Consider the following 27,031-nt stretch of genomic DNA (forward strand, 5'->3'; position numbering starts at 1 on the left):
GGGAGGGAGAGGCCAGCCAAGCTGCTGCTGATTACCTGTGCCCCATGCCCTCCCGGCCCACTGACCCTGCTCAGGAAGAGCCTTGGAGATCAAGTTAACATCCCCTTTCCCTGCCCCGTAGCACCCTGTAAGGACTGCCAGGCCATAATGAAGGTTCTTTTGCTGAAAGACCCCAAGGAGGACGACTGTGGCCAGGACCCCTACGTCAGGGTAAGTGCTTGGCACACCCAGTCCCAGAACGCCTGGCCCTGGCTTGTGTTGAAGTCGGTCAAGGGTGGGGCGATCTGCTAACAGCTGAGGAGTGAGCACAGTGTAAATTGTGAAACAGGCACCTTTTCCTTATTTTCCAAAAAAAACCCTGCCAGCTCAAAGCTGTATCCTTTTATTTGCAGGAGCTGGGATTATATGGGCTCGAAGCCACTTTGATCCCTGTTTTATCGTTTGAGTTTCTGTGTCTCCCCGGTCTGTCGGAGAAGGTAAGGTTCGCCAGCCCCTGAGCACCATCGTTTTCCAATGAGACACCTTTGGTTTCCATGGCATCCTTCCCAACCCGAGTGGGAAGGACCCGTTGATGAACACTCGGTTTATGAGCATTCTCGACGTGAACTCACCTGCCCCAGGTCTCAGCTGCTGTTGGATCCTCAGCCCGAGCCTCTAGCAGCCCCTCCAGAAAGCCGCCTGAGCCAGAGGCGGCCCGTGGCGAGGCCCTGCCTGCCGGCTGTCAGAGGCACAGACCCTTCCCCTTCCTCCTCTCCTGCAGGCCACGCCCCCCGACCTCAGCAAAGAGCCCAACAGCTGTTGTTTCTCCCCAGGCCCGCACCTTGGCCGGGTTCCGCAGCAGATTAGAGGGAGGGTTGGGACTACTGCCCCCGGGTTGGGGTGATAGATTACAGCCGGGGCGGCCCCAGGGAAGCCCCATGGGAATAGTTCCAGCTAAAGATTCAGTGCCCAGCAGCCTCCACCACTGCACCTGCCACCAGATAACCTTCCCAGGGGCTCCATTCTGGACACGTGGACCAAGAGTCGGGGGCTTCACGGGGTGGGTGTGCCCACCCCTGCCCACTGGGCTCCCAGGCCGCTATGAGCCCCAGGCTCCCTCCTTCGCACCCCCCCCCACCACCCCCATGCTCTGCATATTGGAGTCTGCCCGTCATGGAGCACCCCTCTGCTTTCTCCCTTCCGTTTGAGCTGAATGTTGAATTATTCGTTCAATAGTTGGCATCTGCCCTGACTATGTGCTGTGAGGGCTACGTAAGGGACCCCCATAAGCAGCTTTAACGGAAGCAGAGCTCATCATCTGAGCTCGTTGCTAGGACCCTGAAGGTCTGAAAAATGCTAGAAACAGGAGCCTGTCTCCCCCAGGTAGTTTGTTTCCTGAGGGGGTGTCTGAGCTCCAGCTGAAGCTCTGGTGGTGTGGTGAGTGAGTGCTCAGGCTTGGGCACCGTGGAGACACGTGCTCAGATCACAGCTGCACCCCTCACCTCAGCTGCTTCCTCATCCTCGCCAAGCCTCTCTGTCAAACCTCTGTGTCTTAATCCGATCAATTCGAGACTTTCCACCCGTCACAGGGTATTGTCACACATTCGGTGCAGGAGTGTGTGTGAGACAGCCCACTGCCTGGCTCAGAATACGTGGTCAGTAGATTTTGTCCCCATTTTTATCCTCAGAAACCGGGGCTTCAGCATTGATATCACTTCTTGAATATTCCAGTGTATTACGGATGCAGGTCCAGTCTGCGGTCCTCCCTACACCCCAGCCATGCCCAGGCTGAGTCACATCCCCTCTGCTCCCTTATGCCTGCCACCCCACATCACACTGACCCGTCCCTCCCCAAGACTGTGAGCTATTTGAGGGAAATGCTATGAATTTACCTGTGTGACCTTAAAGACCTAGAGTAGTTCCAGGCACATAGTGAGCTCTCATGTCTTGAGTGGATGGATAGATCCACTACATGGATGCATGTAGTTTGCCTACTACTTTTGTGAAGATGTGGAATCTTGGGCAACGTTGAACTTGGCCATCGTATAAAATTCCTCTGCCGTTGTTTGGTGTGCAGCTGTCTCATCCCGAAGGTTACGGGGGACTCATTTTCACCAGCCCCAGAGCGGTGGAAGCCGTGGAGCGGTGTTTGCAGAAAGACACTAAAGCTGAAGGTGAGGGCGGGGTCTGCTGTGAATCCCTCTGGATGTCACTCTGGTTTCTCCCGTCGGTGGTGCTCAGTGTGGAAAGAGCTGGACCTCACGTTTGAAACAGCACAGTGACTTTTAGTTCAAAAAGTATTTAGGTACTGAGTTCCTTTGTGTCTGTGTTACCTTTGGAGGGAAGATGAGTTGAGATTCCTTCCTCTGGGCTGTTTCTTGGTGTCCCACCCAGAATAGCATCACCCGGGAGCCTTCTGATGGGAGCGAGCACTTCGAGGTGCCGAGTCCCCAGGAAACAGGACCGTGCTGCCTCCTAAACGCCCAGACGGGTGTCAGATCTTAGGAAGGAAAAACTAGTGTTTCCTTGGATCTCCTAAAAGGGTGTTGAATGCCAAGTGGCCTTGTGATACTTTTTTTTTTTTCAGTATTTCTTTAACCCATATTTAAATATGTTTACTTTTGTCATAAAATGATAACATCCTCTATAAAACTGTGTTTGTTTCTGAACCTGAAATGTATTATCTCTACTTTGACCTAATGGATAAATGAGCCTCCCTATCTGAGATGACAGTTTGTTGACTGCTTTGGTTTATGTCCCAAATAAAATCACTTGTATCAGATGGCAGAGGATAGGGTGGTTAGATAGCATCATCAACTCGGTGGACATGAATTTGAGCAAATTCCAAGAGATAGTGAAGGACAGAGGAGCTTGGCATGCTGCAGTCCTCGGGGTCCAAAGTGTCGGACAGCAAGTAAACAGCAGTTGCTTTATTAGAGATTTAAATTGCCTCTTTTTCACAAGCAGTAACTTTTTTATCTAAAAGTCTAGATTTTGGGGGGAATTCCCTGGTGGTCCAGTGGTTAGGGCTCAGTGCTTTCACTGCCGTGGCTGTGGGTTCAATCCCTGGTCTGGGAGCCAAGATCCCACAAGTCTCATGGCGTGGCCAAAGGAAAAAGGGTAGAGTTTTATATTTTAATATCACCAAGCAAATTAATTCTTCGTTATGTTTGTTTACTAGTATTCATTAAAAATGCTTCTAGTGCCAGCTGTGGAAATGACTTACTATTTCAAGCAAGGCATACTGACACATTTGGCCAAAGTGATTTTTAAAAACTTGCCTGCAGACTATGAATAGAATATAAAAATGGATTTTAGTTTGAGATGCTGTTCTTTATATCTGGTCATTAATAGTTTGCCTTGCTCACAAGTGTTTTCGGAGGAACAAACAGCTGCAGGCAGCCACCGTGGTATTTGCAACTCACGTCGGATTTCATGTTTTACAGTCTGGAAGAGGTCTCTGAAAGAAAAATGGAATGCTAAGTCGGTGTATGTGGTGGGACATGCTACTGCTTCTCTAGGTAAGCAGTCAAGGCCCAAATAAAACACCAAAGAATGACTGTGATATTGTGATTATAATAAAAAAATGTATATTTGGTCTTTATCCCTATTCCTGGCCCAGGCCTCCTAAAACCCTTGGAATTTCCTAAGTGATAAGGAAAAAAAAAGGTGTCTTTTGTTATTCATAACATCTCTTTCAACTCCATCTGAGTTGACTTCACTGAGGGGACTTTTGGGAAGCCCCTAGACTGGGGGCTAGTTGCCATGGGAACCAGTCCCGTGATTCCAGTGGGAACTTTCAGATCCTGCCCTCCCTGCCCCCCCTCCTCCAGGGAGAAGGATGGTGGGGTGCCCAGAGGTTGAATTAATGACCAGTGACCAATGATTTAGTTGATTGTGCCCATGCAGCGAAGCCGCCAAAAAATCCAAAGAGCAGTTTCACGGAGGAGCTGGGAGGCCCAGACCCCCCAAGCATCCCTGCCCGATGCAGCTCCTCCATCTGGCTGTTCATTGACACCCTTTGAAATACCCTTCATAAGAAGCCAGCAACAGTAAATTACACCTTTTCCCTGAGTTCTGTGAGCTGTTCTAGCAAGTGACCCAACTCAAGGAGTGGGCCGGGAGACCCTCCGACTCAGAGCTGGTCTGTCAGAAGCACAAGCGACGACCTAGGTCTGAAGTGGGGGCGGCGTGATCCGGGGAACTGAGCCCCGGATCCTTGGGATCTGATGCTGCCTCCTTGGAGAGAGCGTCAGACGTGATTAGGTTGTTGGACACCCGCTCTGCCTCCTTGGAGAGAGCGTCAGACGTGAGTTAGGTTGTCGGACACCCAGCTGAGAGCTGGAGAACTGCTGGGTGTGGAAAACCCGCACCCCCGGGGCAGCCAGCATGCAGAGGGGTGAGTGTGGTGGAGAGCAGAGGAGAGAAGGGAGCAGGAGGTGTCCTCCCCGCTGACCTGACTTAGTTCATGGAGCCCTGTGGTTCAGTTTAAAAGATTCTTTTCCTTATTCAGTTTATAACAAGTAATTAGTCCACTATATAACGATGCCAATAAGACTGCGGTGAAATAAATATATTAAGATATGGCTAAATGGCATTGAAAATCAGTTCCCATGTTTTGAGAAATACTTGGTCAGCATGTATTCAAAGGCTTTACCAAATTATTTGTACCCTTTGGCCACTAATCCCTTCTCTGGTAATCTATCCAAAGGTAATAATCCCAAATAGGAGAAATGTTTTTATCAGTTCAGTCGCTCAGTCGTGCCCTACTCTTTGCGACCCCATGGACTGCAGCACGCCAGGCTTCCCTGTCCATCACCAGCTCCCGGAGCTTGCTCAAACTCAGGTCCACTGAGTCAGTGATGCCATCCAAGCATCTCATCCTCTCTCGTCCCCTTCTCCTCCTGCCTTCAATCTTTCCCAGCATCAGGGTCTTTTCAAATGAGTCAGTTTTTCACATCAGGTGGCCAAAGTATTAGAGTTTCAGCTTCTGCATCAGTCCTTCCAATGAATATTAAGGACTGATTTCCTTTAAAATGGACTGGTTGGATCTCTTTGCTCTCAAAGGGACTCTCTAGAGTCTTTGCGGGGGGAGGGTTGGGATACGCAACTATATCATAGTGTTACTTATAATGTAAAAAAAATGAAAAACTCCAAGTGTCCACTAACAGGGGAAGAGTTCAATTTAAATTATGATAGATCTGTGTGATGGTTATGTAGTTTTTTCTTTTATATATACATCTTTATTTTGAAGGGAACTTACAGGAAAGGTATAAATACAAGGCAAAAAACTGAATTTTTCCTGAACCTTTTGAGAGTAAGTTGCTAATTTGACCCCGTATCACCCAGAGCCACAGGTCTGGGGGCCGCAGGGAAGGGGGGCCACAGGCTGGGACCCAGCTCCCTCTCGGGTGCACAATGCCTCTTCCCACCTCCCACGCCAGCTTCCAAGGGGAGACACTCCGTGTCTTTGTAAAGCACGTGCCTTCACCTCTGCATCTTTAAAACACTATCCTGGAACAGAAGGACTTTAACAACCATGTAAAGAAATAGATGTTGTTGTTTTCCAGTGAACAGAATTGGCCTGCATACAGAAGGAGAAACCTGTGGAAATGCAGAGAAGCTTGCAGAATACATCTGCTCCAGTAAGTAGAGTAGGGCCCCAGTCGAGCCCGGTGCTGCTGTGGGGGGCCTCCCAGCCAGCGCCTCGGGGCAGGGCCATCTCCTGGGTGCTGTCTTGGTAATGACGCAGCTGATTTGAGTGCGTGCACCCCTCTGGGCTCTTGTAGCTGCTGCTGCCTTGTATCAGGTGCCTTGCATCTGCTCTGTGCTTGTCTGAGGTTCAGCCCACTGCCCTCCACCCGCTCCACCCAAGGACTGGAGACAACTCGAACTTGACACAGAATGAAAGGACTGGAGACAAAACCAGGAACAGGACTTTCTGGGGATTGTAAGGGGCGGGTGAAGGCAGCAGGAGCTACTGGGCACCGTCTGTCTGCCTGCCAGCTCTCCTGCCTGCCCTTCCTTGTAGGAGCCGCTTCCTTCTCTGAATTCCCTCCCCCACAAAGCCCACTCCTCTGTGAAAGAGCACCCCCTACGCCGTCATAAGCTCATCATCGGGCAGCACATGGGCTGAGACTTAAAACGGCACAGGTTCTAGGGAGGTTTATATTTCAGCAGGAATTAGGCTTTGCACTAGTTATGAAATTCTCAGCTTCTGGCATGAGCCAAGCTTTCTGGAGCAGAACTCTGGAAGAGAGAGAGCAGAGGCTCAGTGTGTCTGTAGGGGAGCCCCCACTCAAGCTGTGTGTCCCAGCCCCCACCCCCCGGCTGTGCCTGCTCCAGCCGCACACAGATGCTCACACGCTCGTGTGTCCTTATCACGTTGGCCCCTCCCTGACACATGCGTGTCATCAGACACCCGCATGAACCAGCTCGCCTTCTGTTGCTGAGGAGATCGGGGCCATGCCCCTCGAGATCAATGGCCCCTCTGTTGAGGACCGGGTGCAGGCAGCTCTGCGGGCCCACCCTCTGCCCGTCATAACAGGAGAGCGGCCGTAGACCACGTGCTGGGCTCTGACCCGGGGCCGCGGTGTACAGGCCCTCTCTAGAGCTTCCCTAAGCTCAGAGACAGGGCCAGTTGGTTGCTGACGCCCAAGGTGTTGCTGTGAGTTTGTCCAGGAGAGGGTTTTGTCTTCTCTGTCCCTGGTGTTGGCATCGGGGTGGGCAGGGAGGGCAATACCTTAACCGGGAACTTGTACTTCTTCTGGGGCCATTTTGTGTGGGGCGTGGTGTGTTGGAACATTTGTTCTCAAGGGTGGCTCTGGCCTGTCTCGGTCTTTCTGAAGTCTTAGGGGGCCCTCCTGTCAGGAACCAGTGCCGTTGGTGAAGGGGCTCGGGCTTGTGTGTTCCTGTTGACCGCTGGGAGCCCCTCCTGCAAGACTCCTGGGCCTCCCCTTCCCCGTGGGCCAGGCCTCCCGGCGCTCAGGCAGAGGACAGTGGACTTTGCAGGTTCCCATTCACTCTCCTTTTCCCACTTTTCTTTTATGAATGATCTTATTTCCTCTTTCCTGGGTCACTGTCACTGTTGGTATCGAGGGCTGGGTATTACTGAGTGGTCATCGTGGCCCTGGCGCCTCTCTACCACCATCCGCTATGGTCCACTGTGGGAGCCACATGTGCCTGTTTAAATTTAAATTAATCAAAATGAAAAAACAAAAAACGTGTTTCCCCTGTCACACGGAGCACAGGCCACAGCTCAGCCACCCCTCTCGGCTTAGGGCACCGCAGGGATAGCCCGGGGGTGCCCCAGGGTTGCCCAGCGCACTGTTTGGCAGGCTTGTGGAAGCTCCGGGGGGCTCGTGACCATCCAGGGTCCCAGAGCTCCGAGGGGACAAGCGGGAGGACGGACTCTGCACGGCTCAACCAGTGTGCGCCTGTGGGTCCTAATGAACCTTCAGTTCCCAACTAGAATCACATCTAAATGAGAATCCATCCTGACCAATAAGGACTTGCCCCTGGTTTCTCCTAGATGTTAAGGATTTTCTCGCAAGTCACCTCTGAAGCCTGATCCAGTGCATTCTTGGAGTAGAAAGGACAGTTCGTAGTTACTGCTTATTTGTTTGACTGAAACACTTCTTTACTCCGTGACGGGCACTGTTAAAGCGCTTAAAGCCATCACCTCAGTGAATCTGGTAGTTTCTTGTTCTGATGGACAGGTCTTCCCTCCCAGGGTGACCCTGCTGGTGGAAAAGAAAGGACGAGTGAAGTGGTCAGAGGCAGAAGATGACTCTTAACAGCGTCTTCTGAGAGAAAGAGAAGGAGGGGAGGGCGTCAGAGGCAGGTTTATTTATTGATTTTTAATCTCCCTGGATTATAGTTGATTGGTTACTCAGGTTATTTGAACTGTCCCCCTGGACTTGCAGCTGAGCTGACCGACAACTTGTTCCTGCCAACCTGCCCACTTCCTGGGCTCTCCTTCACGCGCCCGCCCCCACCATCAGCCTCATCATCCTGATTATCCACCGTAAAGTGCCCACTGCTAGCAGGCCTGAGAGGGCACAGACCTGGAGGTCGTTAGAGTTTCACAGACACACGCGTCTCCTCCAGGAAAATAACATTTACACACTCCCTCTCATCACGCGCGTCGCCTGCAGAGACTGAAGCCCCCGCCCCGGCCACGTAGCGCGCTCTCAGGACTTTCCGCGCAGCTGCCGTCTTCTGCCCAGCAGGCCAGGCCCCCTTCCTGTTAAAGGAGTGCAGAGCATCGGAGCCCCGAGGTTCACCATCCTGTGCAGGGTTAGACTCTTGCCAGGCCCTTTGTGCTCCCTGTCATCGCAGGGAGACCTCACCGCTCACCTCTGCAGAACACTCAACCAGCTTTCACTCTGCCCTGTTTAGCTGAGCTCATCCAAAAAAGGAATTTTTAAAATTCATTCATTCATTCGTTTTCCATAAATGATCTTAGGACGAAGAAGATGAGTGGTGTGGTCGAGCAATGCCCTGGTGGGAGATGCCGTCAGTTTCCATGGTGATGAGATGGGCCATGGGCGTCCTTCCCCCGGAGGCTGTTTGCCATCAAGCCTCCACTCTTGGGGAGGATTCTGACACCTGACGGCCCATCAGTTTTGTTGGGAGCTGCTGTCTCCATGGTGTCGCCACAATTCTGCAAATAGAGGCCTCCATCTGATTCTCCCAGAGCAGAGATGTATGCGGGGGCGGGAGGCAGGGCCATTCTGAGCAGGCTGGGCCTCCCCACCGCCGGCATCCCTCAGCCCCTGGGGCACCTGGCCTGGTGGCCGCCATCCCCACCATAACAGAAGTGGTCCTGCAGCTGGTCTCTGTTGGGGCGGCTGCACGTCCACCGTCCACGCTCGGCTCCCATTTGCTGCCTGCCCGTGGAGCCCAGGTTCCAGCTACTTCCCTCCCAGCCCATCCCCTCTGGAGGCAGAGACTGTTACTCTGGGGCCAGTACTGGGCCTGACCTATGACCCAGCTCTGCATGCTCACCACTGCCCGGGGCCACCAGGGTGGGAGGGCCTCCTGAAGCTGGGGGGATTGCAGCCCGAGGCACGTGTGGGTGTTAGTATTCCACATGCTGCCCCCAACTCCGCCATGACCCCGAGAGCTTCCTCCACTCTGTCCTGGAACCAACCTGACCCAGGGCGGGGCCTGGGGCTGAGCCTCCCACACCCCTGACACGTTACCTTCGGCCTTTCTACAACGCCTGCCTATTTATTCGCAGGGGAGTCATCGGCACTGCCTCTTCTGTTTCCCTGCGGAACCCTCAAGAGAGAGATCCTGCCAAAAATGCTCAAGGACAAAGGTGACTGAATGCACTGGCCCTCGGGGCCACGCCTGCCCCGGCCTCTCCGGGGTCCCGAGAGCGTGCCTGCGCAGTGACAAAGTGTCACCCCAGAGCCCTCGAGGGAGAGCAAGGCTGGGCTGGGCCAGTGGGCCGGGAGGTGGGCGCCCCTCATGTTAGGTTCGGGGTGCAGGTGCCTTCCTGCTTCAGATCGCTCCCCACAACCCACTCAGCTCAGTTGGGGGCTGGCGGGGGGACCCGGAGCCCTCACCAGGACCTCGGTGGTGGTGGGGTGGCCGGGACCCCTGGGTGGGCACATGGGGAAGCCAGTCTTCAGGGAGAGCCGATCTCATCAAGCACGGGGTGGCCTGCAGCTCAGCTGACCTAGACCTGCTCCCGCTCCAACCCTGGGCTCCATCCCAGGGTGCCAGGGGCCGAGCTGTCTGGGGCCCTGAAAGCTCGTGGCTGCTGACCCCCCAGGCTTACAGACCCCCATGTGGTCTGCCTCCAGCCCCGGCCGCAGGGTGGGAGTCCACATGAACAGCAGCCACGGCGGAAGTGGCCAGGGCCAGGCCGGTGGACAGTGCACACAGACGCAGGGACAAAAGGAATCATGGTCCCGAGAGGGGCTGAGGCTTCGGGACCCCGTCCTTCCCTCTCATCTGAGCCTCCTGCACCGTGTGACCGCTCCACAGCATCGGGTGGGGTGTGGAGGGCCGGCCCAGCCCCCGCCCCTCGGTGCCCGGCCGCTTGTTCCAGGAAGGCTGTGCGGCCCTGGGGGGCCTCCACTAACGGAGCCCCATGGTCCGTTCCCGGCGCAGTAAAGTCTGTCTCCTGGTCTCCGTTGTGCCCAGGGATCCCCTTGGAGAGCGTAACCGTCTACCAGACTATTCCGCACCCAGGGATCCAGGGGAACCTCACCAGCTACTACACCCAGCAGGTGCGTGCCACTTCTCGGGAGCTTGGGCCGGGGGCCCCCAGGTGGCACAGGCAGGGTTGAGGCGCGCCAGCCTCCTGACACTGGTTCCACTGTGCATCGCAGCTTGCAACTCACGGTGGGGGGGCGGGGAGTGTCCCTCCTTTTGGTTCCATCTCTATATCTAGGAAGTAGGAACAGACCCAATCTGGTAAGGTTTTTCGAGGGCTAAAGGAGATAATTTACACAAAGGCCTCTGTGTAGCATTCAAGAGTGAGAAAGCCCGGGGCACAGTGGCCTTGACACCTGGGGCGGTGGTGGAGCTGCAGGGCAGAGGCTGGAGAGGGGTGAAGTGCACACCAGGCGGGCCCACGGGGCGGGGCGTGGTCTGGGTCGGACTGGGGAGGCAGCAGGAACCTTTGGAGGCTTCAGGCAGAAGAATGCTCGGCTCTTGTGGGGTTGATGGGAGCTTTCCACATCTGCACCCAATAAGACGCCTCCCCTTCCTCTCCCAGGACAAGCTTCCGAATGCCTTGCCGGCTTGGGAGGCCCTGTTAGCACCAACCAGAGCAGAGAGGCCCAGTGGGCCCGTCTGTCTGCTCCATCTCCAGAAGCCACGGAGAGGGCCAGGGAGCAGGCTCGCTGCTGTCTGACTTGATCGGTGTGCTTTGGCCACAGGAACTGGAGGCGCTGTCCACTCGCCTGGGTGCTGGGTCCCCGATGCCTGTGTCCTCTGGCCGGGCAGACGCAGACGCGAGGGCGGCAGAGCACCCAGGGAACAGTGCCCAGCCTCCCCCACCCCCTCTCTAAACAGCTCTCGACCTGGGCTCCATCTCTAGGGAGCCTGGGACCCAAACCAGTGGGAGCCCTCCTGCTGCAAATGCCCCCAGGCTGCCCCAGGGTGCACCTTGGGCTCCAGGGGTGATGGTGACCAGCCGAGGAGCATCTTTCTCCTCGGCCCCTGGCAAGGGACTGACTCTATTCTCCCCTCTCCAGGGTGTTCCCGCCAGCATCACATTTTTCAGTCCCTCTGGCCTGACACACAGTCTCAAGCATATTCAAGAGTTATCTGGTGACAGCATTGGCCAAATTAAGGTACGATATTCAGTGGGCTTTTGATCTTTTTCTTTCAGATCCTTTTGTTTGTGTTAGCTTTTACTAATTATCCTAGAATTTCCATGCGAAGTCGAAGCACTCCTGAGCTCGCAGAGTCCCTGATGGCAGCTCTGGAGAAAAGGCAGGGCTGGACTTGCCTGTGGTCCGGGGGTCAGGCCTCTGCACTTCCACCGCGGGGAGTTCCAGCCCTGGTTCAGGAAGTCCTCGTGCTGTGCAGTGCGGGCATCGGGACTCCCAGGCCCCTGCGCACAGCCCACAGCGTCGCTTCCTGGCTGGTGCCCTTGGACAAGTTACTTAACCTCTGTGAGCCTGTGCAGCGTGAGGACAGTTATCCCTCTGTGGTCTTCGGAGACATGTGCGTGGTCTTCCCTGACAGGTTCGTTGAAAGAGTTCAAGTCAAGCCCTTAGCTCAGGGCCTGGCTTGGCTCTTAGCGTGCTTCCCCTTGTTTCCCATCTGCCTTGAAATTATCTATTCTAAAACCCTTTCTCCTCTTTGGGGTTTTTAACTCAAAGGATTTCCATTTGTACTCTTTAGGAGTTGGCAAGTAATCACAGCCCTGTAATGGGGATGCTCTTAAAGGGCCCGAGGGGGACTGGGGAAGGGCTGCTGGTGCCCCAGCAGACCGGGGGAGTTGGGACTATCCCTGCCTTATAGACTGGTTCCCCACTCCCACCCCAGCCCCAGGCAGGGGCCCAGAGACAGAACACTGGCCTTAGCGCTGGGCTGTTGGGGGCCCCGTGGGGAGTGGGCTGCCCTGCTCCAGGGGCCCCGTCCACAGCCTGGGTCCAGCCCCATGGGCTCCATGGGGTCCAGCCCCCGCGGGCTCTGTGGGTCCAGCCCCGTGGGCTCTGTGGGTCCAGACAGGCCCCTGGTGGTAAGTCTGACAACAGAGCTCTCTAGATGTGCCCCCTCCTGTGACCCGTCCATTTCAGGGAAAATAAAAGGCTCACGTGGAAACGTCATCTTGTGACCAGATTGCTTCTGCTGAAATTATGCTTGCTGTTTGTTGGTTCCCAACTTCAGGGAGTTTCTTTCCTTTTTTAATGTATGGTTTTTTTTTTTAAAGAAAAAAACAGCTTTATTGAGAGATAATTCACACACCATGAAATTCACTTTTTATGACTTAAATATCTACTCTTAAAAGTGTACAATTCAGTGGGTTTTAGTAAATTCACGGAGTTGTGCCGCCATCATCCTCTCATTCCGGAACATTTTAATACCGTGAAAGACGCCGCGTGCCCGTGAGAGTCGCGCCCCAGCCCCCCAGCCACCACCGGCCTTCTCCCTGTCTCTGCGGACCTCCCTGTGTTCTGGACTTCTCATACAAACGGAGTCGCACCATATACAGTCTGCGGTGACTGGCTCCTTTCACTTAGCCCGATCGTTTCAGGGCTCACCCGTGTCGTCATGTACCGGTTCTTCATTCCTCTGCGTTACGAGACAACAGTCCATTCTGTGAACACACCACCTTTTATTTATCCATTCATCAGCTGATGGACATTTGGATTGTGTCCTCTTTTGAGCCATCATGAGTAATAGCTGAACATTTAAATACAGGTTTTTGTGTGTGTGAACACGTTTTCATTTCTCTTGAGTGTATGCCTGAGTAGAGTTGCTAGCTCATACGGTGACATTATGTTTAACATTCTGAACGGTTGCCAAACTGTGTTCCAAAGTGGCTGTACCATTTTGCAGTCCCACCAGCAATATATGAGGATTCTAATTTCTCCATATTCTTGCCAACACATGTTGTTTTTTGTTTGTTTTTTTTTTTTGTCTTTATGATTATAGCCATTGTAGTGGGTATGAAGTAGTTTCTTTGTGGTTTGGGTTAGGATTTCCCTAATGACTAAAGACGCTGAGCATCTTTTCATAGGCACGATGACCGTTTTGATACCTTCTTTTAAAAAAATTTTTTTGTATTTATCTTTGCTTTACAACATTGGTTTGATTTCTGTCGTACATCAACATGAATTCACCTTAGGTGTACATCTGTCCCTTCCCTCTTTAATCTCCCTCCCACCTCCCGCCCCTCCCCACCCCTCTAGGTTATCGCAGAGCACCAACTTGAGTTCCCTGAGTCTTACTATTTTGATATCTTCTTAAGAGAAACATCTGTTCACATCCTTGCCACTTTTTAACTAGGTTATTTGTCTTTTTGGTGTTGAGTTGTAAGAGATCTTTTTTTTTTTCTGGATGCCAGTCCCTAATTAGATACGTGATTTGCACAAACTTCTTCCCATTCCGTGACTTGTCTGTTTCTGTGTTGATGGTGTCCTTTGAGGCACAGAAGTTTTTTTTAACCAGTGTTCTATTTTGTTGCTTGTGGTTTCCATCGTGTGTCTAGGAAACCATTGCCTCGTCCACGGTCACGAAGATTCACTGCTGTTTGTTTTCTGCTGTAGTTTTAGCTCTGACATTGAGGTCTCTGATCCGTTTTGAGTTAATGTTTGTGCATGGTGTGAGGTAGGGGTCCAGCTTCATTTTTTTGCCTTAGGGAGGTCTCTTAAGGGGTAGCTGCTTTGTGGAAGGGGTGGGAGTGTGGGGGCTCCAGGAGCCCCAGCTTCTGTGTAAGCAGCCTCCTTCCTTGCCCTCACACGCCCCTGGGGAGGAGCGTCTGGCCACCACTTCCTAAGACTTTGCGAAGGAGTTATCTCGTCCTCTCTCCTGCCAGCCTGCCTGGGGAGGGGTGGATGGGCGTGCCGGGCAGGGGCTGCCATCTTCAGGGGGCTCACCGTCACAGACCACTCCCGGGCAGGTCCCTGTCCATGGTGTGAGCGCAGAGGGGGATGGGATGAGCACCTCTCTGCCTGAAGCTGTCAATCTTCCCATTTCACCGGCCTCCCCCCGCCCCGAGCTAGCACTGAGAGGCAGGGTGATTGAGCCCCTTTCACAAATGAGAAAACTGAGGATCGGAAAGGCTAAGTGACTTGCAGTGACAGCTGGCAGGGGCCAGAGTCGCAGCAAAACGTGGCCCAGGCCACTGAAGCTTCTAACCTAGGATAAGGACGGTCCTGTGACCACCGATGGGCACCAGGCATGGGTCTGTGCCAGGCACGGGCCAAGTGGTTACACGTGTTGCTCATCTAATCCTTGGAGCAGCCGGACGAGCAAAGCTGTTAACGTTTCTGCTTCATGGAGGTGGGGACGGAGGCCCGCAGAGGGTGGGTCACCCTGAGGCCACTGTCCTGTGGAGCTGCCGTTTGAACCTAACCCCCTGACCCCCTGGCTCCAGGCCCCGGTCTGGACTGCTCTGCCTCCATGGGGGGCCCGGCTGCCGCCCCTGCCTCACAGAGAGCTGCTTTCCAGGCTTTGTTCTGTGCTCCCACCACGGAGGTCCTGACCAATTCCAGACATCATCCTAACAGGATGTCCGACGAGCCCTGCACCCACCGCCCCCTGCATCCCCCACCTTCCCCCCAAAGGCCTGTGGCTCTGCTGAGACCCCTCTGTCTTCTTCCTGCAGTTCGTGGCCATCGGCCCCACCACGGCCCACGCCCTGGCCGCACAGGGCTTGCGTGTGAGCTGCACCGCGGAGAGCCCCACGCCACACGCCCTGGCCTCCAGCATCAGGACGGTGCTCCAGCCCCACGCGTGCTGAGTGCAAGGACCTGGCACCCTCCCTGGGCTGGGTTGCTGCCTCCGAGTAGAGCCAGGCGTCGACAGGGGCTCCCGGGAGGCCGCCGCCCTCATGCTCCTGCCCCTGCCCAAGGATAACACCCCCTGCTCCCCGCCCAGCACCAGGGACTAGACAGGCCATGGGGCCGGCATCAGGCCTGCAGGCACCTGGCGTCCCCCCAGGGTGGCCAGCGCGGACCCTCGCCCGGCGCACACGGCTCCTCAGCGGCAGGAAGGAAGCCAAATAAAGCTCACTGGCCACTCGGGCTGACCATGTGTTCTTGTCACTTGCTGTGTTTGGGGAAGAAGCAGATACGCCCGCGTGCTGAGAACTGACAAACCTGGCGTGAAGAATAAAGCTCGCTGTGTGTGAAGGCGTTTTATTCATCTTGTGAAAAAGAGCCTCTGGGCTTCCCAGGTGGCGCTAGTGGTGAAGAATCCTGCCCATGCAGGAAATGCAGGAGACGGTTACATCGCTGGGTTGGGAAGATCCCCTGGAGTAGGAATGGCAACCCAGTCCAGTATCCTTGCCTGGAGAATCCCATGGACAGAGGAGCCTGGCGGGCTACAATCCATGGGGGCCAGGCTCCAATCCATGGGGTCACAGGGGTCAGACACGACTTAGCAACTCAGCCACCACCACCAAGGGCTGGTCAAGACATTCAGGCAAGGCTTTACTGGGGCTCCGGTGGCTACAGGAGGGAGCAAACGCAACAGCTTCACTGGCTCACTCCCCGAGGTGGGGACGAGCTGGTTGCTTACGTGGGATGAGGGTAGAGGTGCGTGCGGGGTCAGGCTGGAGGGGGGCTTAGGTATGCTGCCTGCCCCTGTGGGGGCGCCCAGGGCAGGGGGCACGTGCAGTACCCTGTTCTTCTCCTGACGCCTTTGTATCTCGTCGGTAATTGGCCCCAACGTGCCTGCCTGCAGTCGTTTTCAGTGCCTTCTGGTTTCTTTGTATTTTGTTGCTCCAGGAGACGTTTGCCCAGGTACAAGCACTGCAGGAAAGAGTCCCGTGTCCCGGGCCCCCACCTCACTGCCACAGAAGACGGTCCTGTGGGCTCAGCAGTACCTGGACTGGGTCAGCTGGTCCTCTGATCACATGCTTGGGGAGCAGAGCAAGGTCCAGTTGCTATAGCAGTCTCTTAATGATTCTGTACTTTCAGCTAAGGCAGGGTTGCAAGTACAAGCCCTTAGGTTTATAAGCAGAATTGAAAATTATACCTAAAACTCCCTTTTAATATTGCTGAACCACAGGAGTCTGCTTTAGTACCTTACTAAGTGCGATGAACAGAGTTTTCTTTCCCTTAATTTTTTCTTCTCTTTGTATATTCTCAAGGATTGAAGCCACTGCCGCCGCCCTCAGAATCTCTGAGACCAGAGATGTAAACAGTGGAGGAGGCAGAAGGGAGTCTGTTGTGACCTGGGTGGAACCCTGTACATACCTCACTTCTAAGTGAATTTGTGCAGGACAGTGAGCTTGGAGGGGAGGGGTTACTGGGGGGTGGTAGCTGCCTTTTCTTAGAATCCAGGATAGAATTAGACAAAACTGCTACCAACAACCACTTCAGGGTTCTGGAAACTGACCTGAGTCAGGCAACAAATTGAGAAGCATTTATTCCTTGTTTAAGTTTTTTAAAAACTATTTATTTTCTCATTTTTATTTTGGCTGCGCTGGGTCTTCACTGCTCTGCAGCATGTGGGGTTCTAGTGTGCCAACCGGGGTCAAGCCCACATCCCTCACATTGGAAGACGGGTTCTTACCCACTGGACCACCGGGAAGCCCCAAGAAGCAATTTATGCTTGAAAACCTGCTCCTGGGTCAGACCAGCAGGAGTGGTCTCAGGCAGTGGCCTGGAGATGCACCTTGCCCCTGTGCACCCCTGCGGGGATCAGCAGCTTTGCCACCCTCGGTTCGGGTGGCAGGCAGAAATCCAGGGCTTTTTCAGCCGAAGGCGGTGAACCCGGTAGACAGTGAATGGAGAAGCCTGCAGTTTTGCTGGTCTGAGCTCGAGGTCCCAGTTGAGATGAGCAGCAGACCCCTCAGAATGTAATGGGGGCCTCGTGGGGACCAGAGTGCCCCAGGAGGGCTGGCTTAACCGACTGGGGTCGGGGGCGTGCCCATGTGCACTTGACGCAGACCCAGGGAACTCGGGGTGCGGGCCGGGGGCACCCGCAGGGTGACGGGTACGTGCTAAGACTGATCCTGGCGTTGGCTGCACAGACCAAACACTTGTCCCTGAGGACTGGGTAAAATAGAGAACACTGCCTTATACACACGTTTTTCTCTGTAACATCAAAGTGAAATAGATCAGACCGTGAATCGGGAACCGTGGCTGCACGTCAGAACCACTCAGGGTGCTTCTGAAAAGGGAGCTGCTCCCCGCCCCCCGCCCGCTTCTACTTAATTGTTTCCTAGGGGAAGGCCTAAGTCACAGGCGGTTTAGAAGCCCTCCAGGTGAGTCCCACCTGCAAGCATGTCCTAAAACCATCGCACCTGGTCAGGGTGCGGTCCCTGGCAGACCCTAGAAGCTGGGGGAGTCTGAGACGGGCGCTGAGCGACGGAGGAGGAGAGGAGACGGGCATCTGAAGGCAGCCGGGGAGAGAAAGACAAGAAAGTGCCCGTGGGTGGGTGGGGGGGCTGCTGAAGAGGGGCTGCCGCTGAGTGGGGAGGGTCGGGGAGGGTGAGCGTAATGGGGGAAGGGGACAAGGACTCGCTAAATGTCCTCTGTCACATGGCAGCCCGATGTGACCTTTTGGAGAGGAGGTGACCAGGGTTTAAGGTGAGGCAGGACAGGTTGGGTTAAAGATGGAGATGGGTTCAGGGTTAGGAAGGGTTGCAGCCGACCTCGTCCATCAGACACATGGGAGCCAGGCAGCGAGGGTGCGGGTTCCCGGTTCGGACTGTGAGTGGGGAACCCACGCGTTGGCAGCTGGGCTGGGGTGGGTCTCTTGTTCAGCTTAGAAGGTGAGGGCTGAGTAGGCAAACGTGAATTTGTAAAGTGACAGGGGGAAGGGACCCGGGTTCCGCAGTTAATGGGGGCGGCAAAAGTAGAAACCCAATAGCTTTCAACTCAGGACAGTGAAACCCAGAGAGGCCACACGCAGTCCCACTCTCCCTTGCCCGGGGGGTGACCGCTCCTCTTCAGGGTGACCGCACCCACGCCCCAGAGTTAAGCTGGGTCATCGTCTGTGGTCTGGCGGCTGGGAGAGAGGAAGTGGCAGCCTTAGGACAGGAGCTCGCCAGGCACAGGTCTCATCTGGGAAGGGTCAGTGTTGAGACGGGATGTGCAGGATGCCTCCCAGGCCCAAAGTGGCAGCTGGGAACCAGCATGAGGCCTGCGTCCCACACGACCCTGATAGAGTTCCTGCCTCTTAAGCTCCCCGTGTCCTTCTTAAGGATCAGAAGGGACAGAACATGGGGTGGGAGAGGAGAGAGCAGGGAGGAGGCGTTCAACATGGGGAGGGTTTCCTGAATTGTGTTCCCCCGCCCCCGCCCGACATGGGCTCTCGTGTGCCCACTCCAGCCAGCTCCCGGAGTGCTGGTGAAGGAAGACCTTTGAGGAGAGAGTACAGCATTGGGCGGGAATCCATGTGCTGAACTAGGGCTGGGCCTCGGGCCCTGGTGGTCAGCAGTGAATTGAAGATGTTTCCTTTGGACCTCTTAGCCCAGCTCCTAATTGCAGGATGTGTTCTCAGGCACCATTCCACATTTTAGGGCCTTTAACTCATTCATTACATATAATAACTCACTTAATGAGTTAAAATAATAGCCCCATGCCAGCTATTATGTTAAATGCTGATGCAATTATGTTAAATATGAATGGGTGGTAAAATAAAGACATTGTGATATATATGGGTTTTCAGAAAATAAACTAGCAGGAAATTATTTTACTAAACATCCTAATGTGGAACATACTCTTACCAGTAAGCAAAATTAATGCTATTCATGATTTCCTGCTGTGTCTGAGAGGTTTATCTGGTGCAAAGGCAACGGGGTTATTACTCCTGACACCTAAGGAGTCTGGGCTGTGCACACGGACCCCTGGGGTGAGAGGCAGCTCCTACCCTCGAGGGACCGCGGACACTGAAGGGACAGAGTCGGGAGGCAGCCCGGCTGACTGTGCTTCCCGAGGCAGCACTGTGGCCGGGAGATGCCGGGGCTCCACCTGTCTGGACTGAGGGTCCCCAGGGCATCTCTCTCCGAGACTGTCACCGGGGCTTTGACGCTGGAGTTGGCGGAACCTCAGGTTGACCTGCCTCCAAAGCGGGTTTCTTAGCTTTTGCATCAGCGTCATTGCTCGTTACATTTTCCTTCAGAGATTTTATAAGAAACATTCGATTACTTAAAAAAAAAATCCATTTCTTGCACTCATCAGAGGTCCTCAGCTAGGCAGTGGCGACGTGTGACCCCAGCCCTCCATCGTACATCTCTGCCCCTCTCCCGAATCCTTACCCAGCCCTGTCCTCCTCCAGCGTTTTAGCCGTGAGAAGGGACGTGGCACCAATCTGACGGGTCTGGCTCGACTGTCTGCATGGGCTCGAGGCAGGCGTGACACACAGGGACCGCCACTCAGACACCCAGCCTGGGCTCCGGGGTCCCCTCCTCCTCACAGGGGCAACTTCCCCAAACGAGACGTTCCCTTTACCTGCTGCAAAACTGCTCCTCGACTCCAGATAAAGTAAAAACTGTTTTGCAAAGAGCTGCAGGCTAATGACCTGCAGCCCACTATCAGATCAGCCGATCTCTGCAGAGCTCAACACCCTCAGAGTCCTGTAGGCCCATCTCACCATCCCCAGGGCCACGGACACCCCCAGGGCTCGCCGACTCAGGCAGGGGGAGATCAACTCAGCCCATCCTCCAAATGAGCAGAGGCAGAGAACTCATCACAGCCACCCCCAACAGCCCCCAGTCTGCAGGGCCCGGACAGACGATGTGGGGGGCGGCCAGCCAGTGTGGAATCAACCCGCTGAGGGTTAACCCGATGAGGCTAAGTGGCAGCAAAGCAGCGCAGCCCCAGTGGCTGAGGGCATTCCACTTGTGAGCTCACAGCCCCAGACTGGAAGGGGTAGAAAAACAGATTCTACCCTCCCGCTGTTGCTGACCTCACCCAGGGTGCAGCCACAGGGCCGGGGATGACCCCGCTCAAGCACGGAGCCCCAGGATCCCATCTGAGGGGTGGGGGGAGTGGGGGGGGCGGTGTTAGCCACTCTTACCGTCTTCTCTCCCTTCCTTGACTTTGTCACTTTGTAGCTAAGACAGATGATAAAGCACATCAGCAGGCTTGCAGCCATCAGGAGGCCGCCCGCAACAGTGATCATAATCTTGAAGTCAAGCCTCTCAAGTATCATCTTGTGGCCAAGTGCACACCTGGGCAGAAAAGTGCCGGGAAGCACGTGAAATATCCCCCCACCCCGGGAAGCAATGAATGTACCCCCACCCCGGGAAGCACGTGAATGTCCCCCGACCCCACCTCCCCCCACCCCCAGCCACTTAGCAATCAACCTCCATGGGCTTCCTTCAGTGGAGGGAGAGTTATCCCAAGCCACAGAGCCTTCTGTGTGTAGAACGTGGGTAGATCTCCCTAAGCTGGTCCAGGGTGGGTGGAAGGTTTACTCCAGAGAGAAGGACCCACGTGGGAAGAATCTCTTTCTCTTTCACGGGCAGTAACGCAGCTGCACATGACGAACAGGCCTGTACTTGGGCCCATGGCTTGGCTCCCAAGCCCTGTGTGCATCCGAAGTCACTTCAGTCGTGTCCAGCCCTTTGTGACCCTACGGACTGTAGGCTCCTCTGTCCATGGGATTCTCCAGGCATGAATACTGGAGTGGTTTGCCATTCCCTTCTCCGGGGGATCTTTTCAGCCAAGGGATTGAACTGAGTCTCTTAAATCTCCTGCATTGGCAGGCGGGTTCTTTACCTAGGAAGCCCTGAAATACACTGAATTTTCAGAATCAAGTTTACAAATCTCATGTGGGAATAACTAAGGGAATGTCTTTTTTTTTCCCCAAAAAATGTTATGTGTACACTGCTGAGAATACGCAAACCCATCTAGTAAATGATACGTATTTTAGGGGGGGAAAATGTCAATTTTTCCCACTGACAAATGGGTCATGCCACCTCAGTATTTAAGGAGATTCTAGAAACTCCCTTCCACACCCTTCTGCAGGCTCAGAGGTGGAGTGTCCTGCACAGAGGAGCCAGCCTCTCCAGGAACCAGGAGCTCCCATCCCTTGTTCTGTCTTTATTGTCGACCACACGCCTTGCTTGGCTATCTTTCCTCTGAAATCCAACCGAGTTCCTCAAAATCCAGTTTACCTGGAACGAGCAATTTAATCAAACACTCTGAGCCTTGAGAAGTGGGTCTCTTCAAAGGCTTGGTAATCCCTGGAGAGAAGAGAAGTGACTCCCGGAGAAAAGCCAACAATTCGAATGGTAGCAACACCTCCCTGAGCCCAGGCGTCCTGAGCTGCGTGAAGCCAAATAAAAGCAAAGTGAATTGCGGGGAACACGACGCTTCAGTAATGAATCCCCCCACCCCTACTTCTATGATTCTTGGAGGGACCTCACTGTCACCACGAGGAATACCTGACTTCCAGACGCGCCGTCTCGTGCCAGAGCTCAAGGGAGGGACGGGTATGTTCTGGGGCTTTGAGACCCATCGGGCTGTGTGACATCAGCCCTCAGAACACCAGCTTCTGGTCACAGAGTTCTCAGTTCTGTCCCAGGTTTAGGTTTATTTTCACCTCCCAGGAAATGCAGAATGTCTGGGTAACAATTTTCGTCATTTTGATCCAAGTCCAGAAGCTTTGCACATTCTTGTTTCCCCTAGAGAAAATGTTTAGGGTTTGTCTTCTGATGGACATAGTTTGAGATTTCAATAAAAAGCTGGAAGAAAACCTACCACGTACAGAGGTGAACAGTGTCCTCAGACCCGAAGAGTTCTGGCCACATGGCGGACACATGGTGTAGCCGCTCAGATCTGTGTTCACTGACGTATATTGATCTAGTTAAATCAGTTGATAAATGTAACTGACATGGATACTTGACATATGTAACTATATACATAGTTTTATAAATGGCTATACACGACTGAGCGACTTCACTTTCACTTTTCACTTTCCTGCATTGGAGAAGGAAATGGCAACCCACTCCAGTGTTCTTGCCTGGAGAATCCCAGGGACGGGGGAGTCTGGTGGGCTGCCGTCTATGAGGTCGCACAGAGTCGGACACGACTGAAGCGAATTAGCAGCAGCAGCATATATAAATAAAACATAATTGACACACGTCAGAGTTTTATGTATGGTTATGTATGTTGTACAGAGAGCATGGAACAGACAGTATAGTTAAGAACTGTGTACTGACATTAACAAAGTGCTGTGTGATGAGAAGACACTAGAGTTTGGTTCTGGTCCTGATCGCATTTCTCTGATCACAAGGTACGGAGAGACTTCCAAGCCAGTCCCGCTAGAAGAGAGGGTTCGTTTAGCTACAGGAGGCATCTTGCAGAAGCCCCAGGGACAGGAAGGGAGTGGGGTGGGCCACCTGGGCACAGCTCCAAGGCCGTCTCCCTGGGTGTCTGTCTCTGTGTGAACGTCGCTTGTCACAGTCACGTGGGAAGTATGTGAATACAAGACGCCTGCGTGCACGACACTTTATGCAGCTTCACTCCACCTTTCATCTTCATGCTTTTTGTTTTACAGAAAGTTTTTAGCTTCCAGGCAAAAGCTAATTTCAAATTTAATAAAGAACGAGGCCACAGTTGAACATGTAAATGCTGTCTGGGTAAATGTGAGGATGATAAAGGGTTTGAATTATGGTGCTGGGGAAGACTCTTGACAGTCCCTTGGACTGCAAGGAGATCCAACCAGTCAATCCTAAAAGAAATCAACCCTGAATATTCATTGGAAGGACTGATGCTGAAGCTCCCATACTTTGGCCACCTGATGCGAAGAGCTGACTCACAGAAGTCTCTGATGCTGGGAAAGATTGAGGGCAAGAGGAGGAGGGGCGACAGAGGATGAGACGGTTGGATGGCATCACTGACTCAATGGACACGAGTCTGAGGAAGCTCTGGGAGATGGTGAGGGACAGGGAAGTCTGGCATGCTGCAGTCCATAGTGTTGCAAAGAGTCAGAGATGACTTAGCAACCAAGCGGCTGCCATAGTTATCGCTAAGTTTTAAGGCACAGCAATAGTAGTCAGATGCTTTTCTTTTTCTTCAGTTGCTCTGTGAGGGGAGGTGGGGAGGGGGTTGGCTGAGGTTGCAGACTCAGGAATCAGAAGGAAGGCCTCAGGGTTGGGTGGGCACGAGGCCTGGCTGCCAGACCGCCGAGCCCTGGGGAGGGACCCTAAGGCCCTCACCCCGGGTGAGGCGGGTTGGAAATGCAGGTCAGCTGGGGCCTGTGGAACTCCAGGGTCGAGGGGGTGGGCTTCATGGAGCAGGATCTGCTGCAGCTGCCAAGCAGGACGGAGCAGTGTTTTTTTGTGGGGAGGCAGAAGGGAGGGAGGTGGGGACCTGCAATGACGTAGAGAAGGCAGCAGGGGCCTTCCTAAGCCCCGGTGCCCAGGGCAGAGGCAGGCTCCCTGTGCAAACCAAGTCCCCAAAAGCTAATTGCCACCACGATTTGTGGGCACCGCTTTTCCTCCCCTAGACACCCAGAAATAAGTCATAGGCCCATTCTTGTTCCGAAGCCTAGTAATAGAACCACACTGCTTTATTTTGAAGTCACTTTATTTACTTGTCGGGTGTGCTGGGCTTGGTTGCTGTGTGGACTTCCCTCCAGCTGCAGCAAGCAGGGCCTACTGTCTAGACGTGGCGTGAAGTCTTCTCACTGCGGTGGCTTCTCCCGTTGTGGATCACCGGCTCTAGGGCACTGGGGTTCAGGAGTTGAGGCTTCTGGACTTGAGCACAGGCTCAGTAGTTGTGGCCCACGGGCTGAGCTGATCCATGGCACGTGGGATCTTCTCAGATCAGGGATCGAACTCACGTCTCCTGCATTGGCAGATGGATTCTTTACCATTGAGCCACCAGGGAAGCCCCTATATATATTTAATATATTAATACTTATATTTATATATTAATATAAAATAAATATAATATTTATATTAATATAAACAATATAATATATTTCTATTATATATTAATATAAATAATATAAATATAAATATTTAATATATTTATATCAATATAAATAGTACTTAATATATTAATATATAATTATAATATAAATAATAAAATATAATATGATATAATTAATTATAATTACATAATGTTATATCACATAATACATAATAATGTAATATATTATAATATATTATATGATAGAATGTGTTGAATTATATTTAATATATTTAATATATATTTATATAATATGTATTATATATTGTATAATTTAAATTACATTTATATATAAATTTATATATATTAAATTTAAATGTGTACATTCATATTTATATAATTATATCATAATATTATATATTATATTATACAATATTATTTATTATATAATATTTAACATTATGCTATTATAATTATATAATTGACAATATATTGTATAACATCATATTAACATTAATATTTGATATCTGCTGTAATGTTTATTTGCCCACTCCATCAGGTCCCAGCTGCGGCTCCAGGGGCCTCTGGCACACAGGCTCTCTAGTTGTCATGTGTGAGCTTAGTTTCTCCCAGGCATGTGGGATCTTAGGTCCCTGACCAGGAATCCAAACCTCGACCCCTGTATTGCAAGGTGCATTCCTAAGCCCTGGACCACCAGGGAAGTCCCAGAATGATGTTGCTTTAAAGTGCTCAAAAGAGTTGAGAGGCAGGAGCCAAAACTGCAAGAACTTTGCACGCAACTGCTGGCCCAAAGAGCCGTATGTATAAATCTGGTCTTCCTTTTCCTTCACAACACACAAAGGAAGAAATACTTTAGTTCAGTGACATAAAGAAATGGTCTCAGGGTGGACTTTTATGGTTTGGATCTTTAGAAGTTGAGAGCAAATCTTTGGGCGCCTTAAGAAGTCCAGAATTTATATTGGCAACACTCAAAGAACCTCAAATATAGAATTAGACCATCATGGGGGGTTTCTATAGTGCAGCTGAATTCTACTCTTAGAGCTTTGGAAACATCTTAAATTTAACTTGTTGTGCATACTCTAAATTCAAAAGTCATCCCAGCTGGAGTGAATTACACCTTTAGCCAGACACGTGTCACACTCTTCTCAGTGGTAAACTGTTCCAAATATATTGCATATTTTGTTGCTGAGGGATGTAACTGCTTTTGATGTTTTGTGAGTTGTGAACTCAAAAGTGTTAGTCTCTCAGTCGTGTTTGACCCTGTGACCCCATGGATTGTAGCTTGCTAGGCTCCTCTATCCAAGGGATTCTCCAGGCAAGAAAACTGGAGTGGGTAGCCATTCCCTTCTCAGGGGATCTTCCCGATCCAAGAAATGAACTCAGGTCTCCCACATTGCAGGCAGATTCTTTATCATCTGAGCCACTAGGAAAGCCCCCAAACTCAAGTGGATTTATTCTATTGATGCTGACATTATACCAAATATTCAGGATAAGGAACTAATAAGGACAGCTTAAAACAATCCTGTGCTGTTTCAGAGCATGCAATTAGCATTCGGATCTTGAAATGAAATGAAGCAAAATTACAAAATATTAATTCATAGGACCGTAAGTTCAGTTCAGTTCAGTCACTTAGTCGTGTTCGACTCTTTGCAACCCCATGAATTGCAGCACGCCAGGCCTCCCTGTCCATCACCAACTCCCAGAGTTCACTCAAACTCACGTCCATCAAGTCCGTGATGCCATCCAGCCATCTCATCCTCTGTCGTCCCCTTTTCCTCCTGCCCCCAATCCCTCCCAGCATCAGTCTTTTCCAATGAGTTACTTGGGTAGAATTCCAGAGTCACAGTCAACCTAGGCTGTCTGAATTGGGATGAATTGCTTCAACTCTATTCTAGTTTCCTCATTTGTAAAAATGGGGCTAGTGGTGGATCTAGGTGATTCTAAAACTCTGGATTAAAGAAGAATCCAATAATAAGCATCATGCTTTTTTTTTTTTCTTTAAAAAGGGAGGTTATATTGATCAGGATAGGAAAATGATTCGTGACAACCCATGGGCTCCTAACATATAAAAGGAAAATGTTTAGACTACAAAGGAAGGAGAAGAAAAATAAGATGTTTATGTGAAAAAGACTGCATGCTTTTTGTTGTTTTTGCTTTTGATGAGTCCTCACGGGCTTGGAGCCAATCACACTCTAACTGCAGCGAGGACATATGATAGAATCGATTCCTGGGATCAAGTCTAGAGGTGATTCAAGACGTGTGGGACCATTCATGTGAGCAGAGGCTTCACTCAGGTGCTGCCAGTCCTGCTTACTCTTGGAATCATGGCAGAGCATCATGGTTGGCTGGGAGCCCTGCTGAAAGCTGTCTCTGTTGTTTCCTGTCACTTAACAGTAATAAACCACTTTAAAACCTGTCTGGCCCTCAGAAAACCAACACTGGAGATACGACAGTGATAAGGATCAGGCCCACTCAGAAGATGAACGAGGGAGAAGCTACTCCATATTGATTTCAGAAGGATCCCCTCACATCCCAAATCCCTGGACGTTGCCTTTTATGACGGAAGAAAGCTGTTCATTTACCTCTTCAAAGGGTTCTTCGTAATAGAAGACTTTCCAGTCTGGTGTTTCCTGTTGTCCTTGACTGGAATTTGTCAGATGCCCAAGCTCTTAGACGCTGTCCTCAGTTACCGCAGGTCTATATAATGGCCAGCTTCCCAGGTGTGCAGCGGTAAAGAGTCTGCCTGCCATGAAGGAGACATTAGAGACACGGGTTTGATCCCTGGGTCAGGAAGATTCCCTGCAGAAGGCAATGGCACCCCACTCCAGTGTTCTTGCCTGGGAAATCCCATGGACAGAGGAGCCTGGTGGGCTCCAGTCCATGGGGTCACAAAGAGTCGGACACGACTTGGTGACTGAGCACATTTACATATACGGCCGTGGCAGATGATCCCATCATATGGAAAACTGTTAACAACTCCAAGCCCCCAAATTTGGTGCAGCCACAGGTTTGCTTAC

At 52.3% G+C, this 27,031-nt stretch overlaps 1 protein-coding gene and 1 long non-coding RNA gene across 5 annotated transcripts in view; both read left to right on the forward strand.

Annotated features, from left to right (window-relative positions):
• Window positions 1-15,355, forward strand: part of UROS (uroporphyrinogen III synthase) — a 25,052-nt gene extending 9,697 nt beyond the window's left edge. For 3 of the 4 annotated variants that reach the window (XM_018041250.1, XM_018041249.1, XM_018041251.1), the window contains 9 exons: window positions 122-210; window positions 393-476; window positions 2,057-2,153; window positions 3,426-3,500; window positions 5,550-5,624; window positions 9,224-9,304; window positions 10,138-10,223; window positions 11,196-11,294; window positions 14,783-15,349. In XM_018041250.1, the coding sequence (XP_017896739.1) occupies window positions 148-210; window positions 393-476; window positions 2,057-2,153; window positions 3,426-3,500; window positions 5,550-5,624; window positions 9,224-9,304; window positions 10,138-10,223; window positions 11,196-11,294; window positions 14,783-14,917 (795 nt within the window). In that variant the 5' untranslated portion in view covers window positions 122-147 and the 3' untranslated portion in view covers window positions 14,918-15,349. Of the gene's footprint in view, window positions 1-121; window positions 211-392; window positions 477-2,056; window positions 2,154-3,425; window positions 3,501-5,549; window positions 5,625-9,223; window positions 9,305-10,137; window positions 10,224-11,195; window positions 11,295-14,782 lie in introns of all 4 variants that reach the window. The other variant, XM_018041248.1, reaches the window with a different exon arrangement.
• On the forward strand, window positions 11,301-13,059 carry LOC108634022. The gene is made up of 2 exons (XR_001917306.1): window positions 11,301-11,691; window positions 12,383-13,059. It is a non-coding gene; the product is annotated as an uncharacterized LOC108634022 (long non-coding RNA).

This window comes from Capra hircus, chromosome 26 (genome assembly GCF_001704415.2).
Source record: "Capra hircus breed San Clemente chromosome 26, ASM170441v1, whole genome shotgun sequence".
Lineage (NCBI taxonomy): Eukaryota > Metazoa > Chordata > Mammalia > Artiodactyla > Bovidae > Capra > Capra hircus.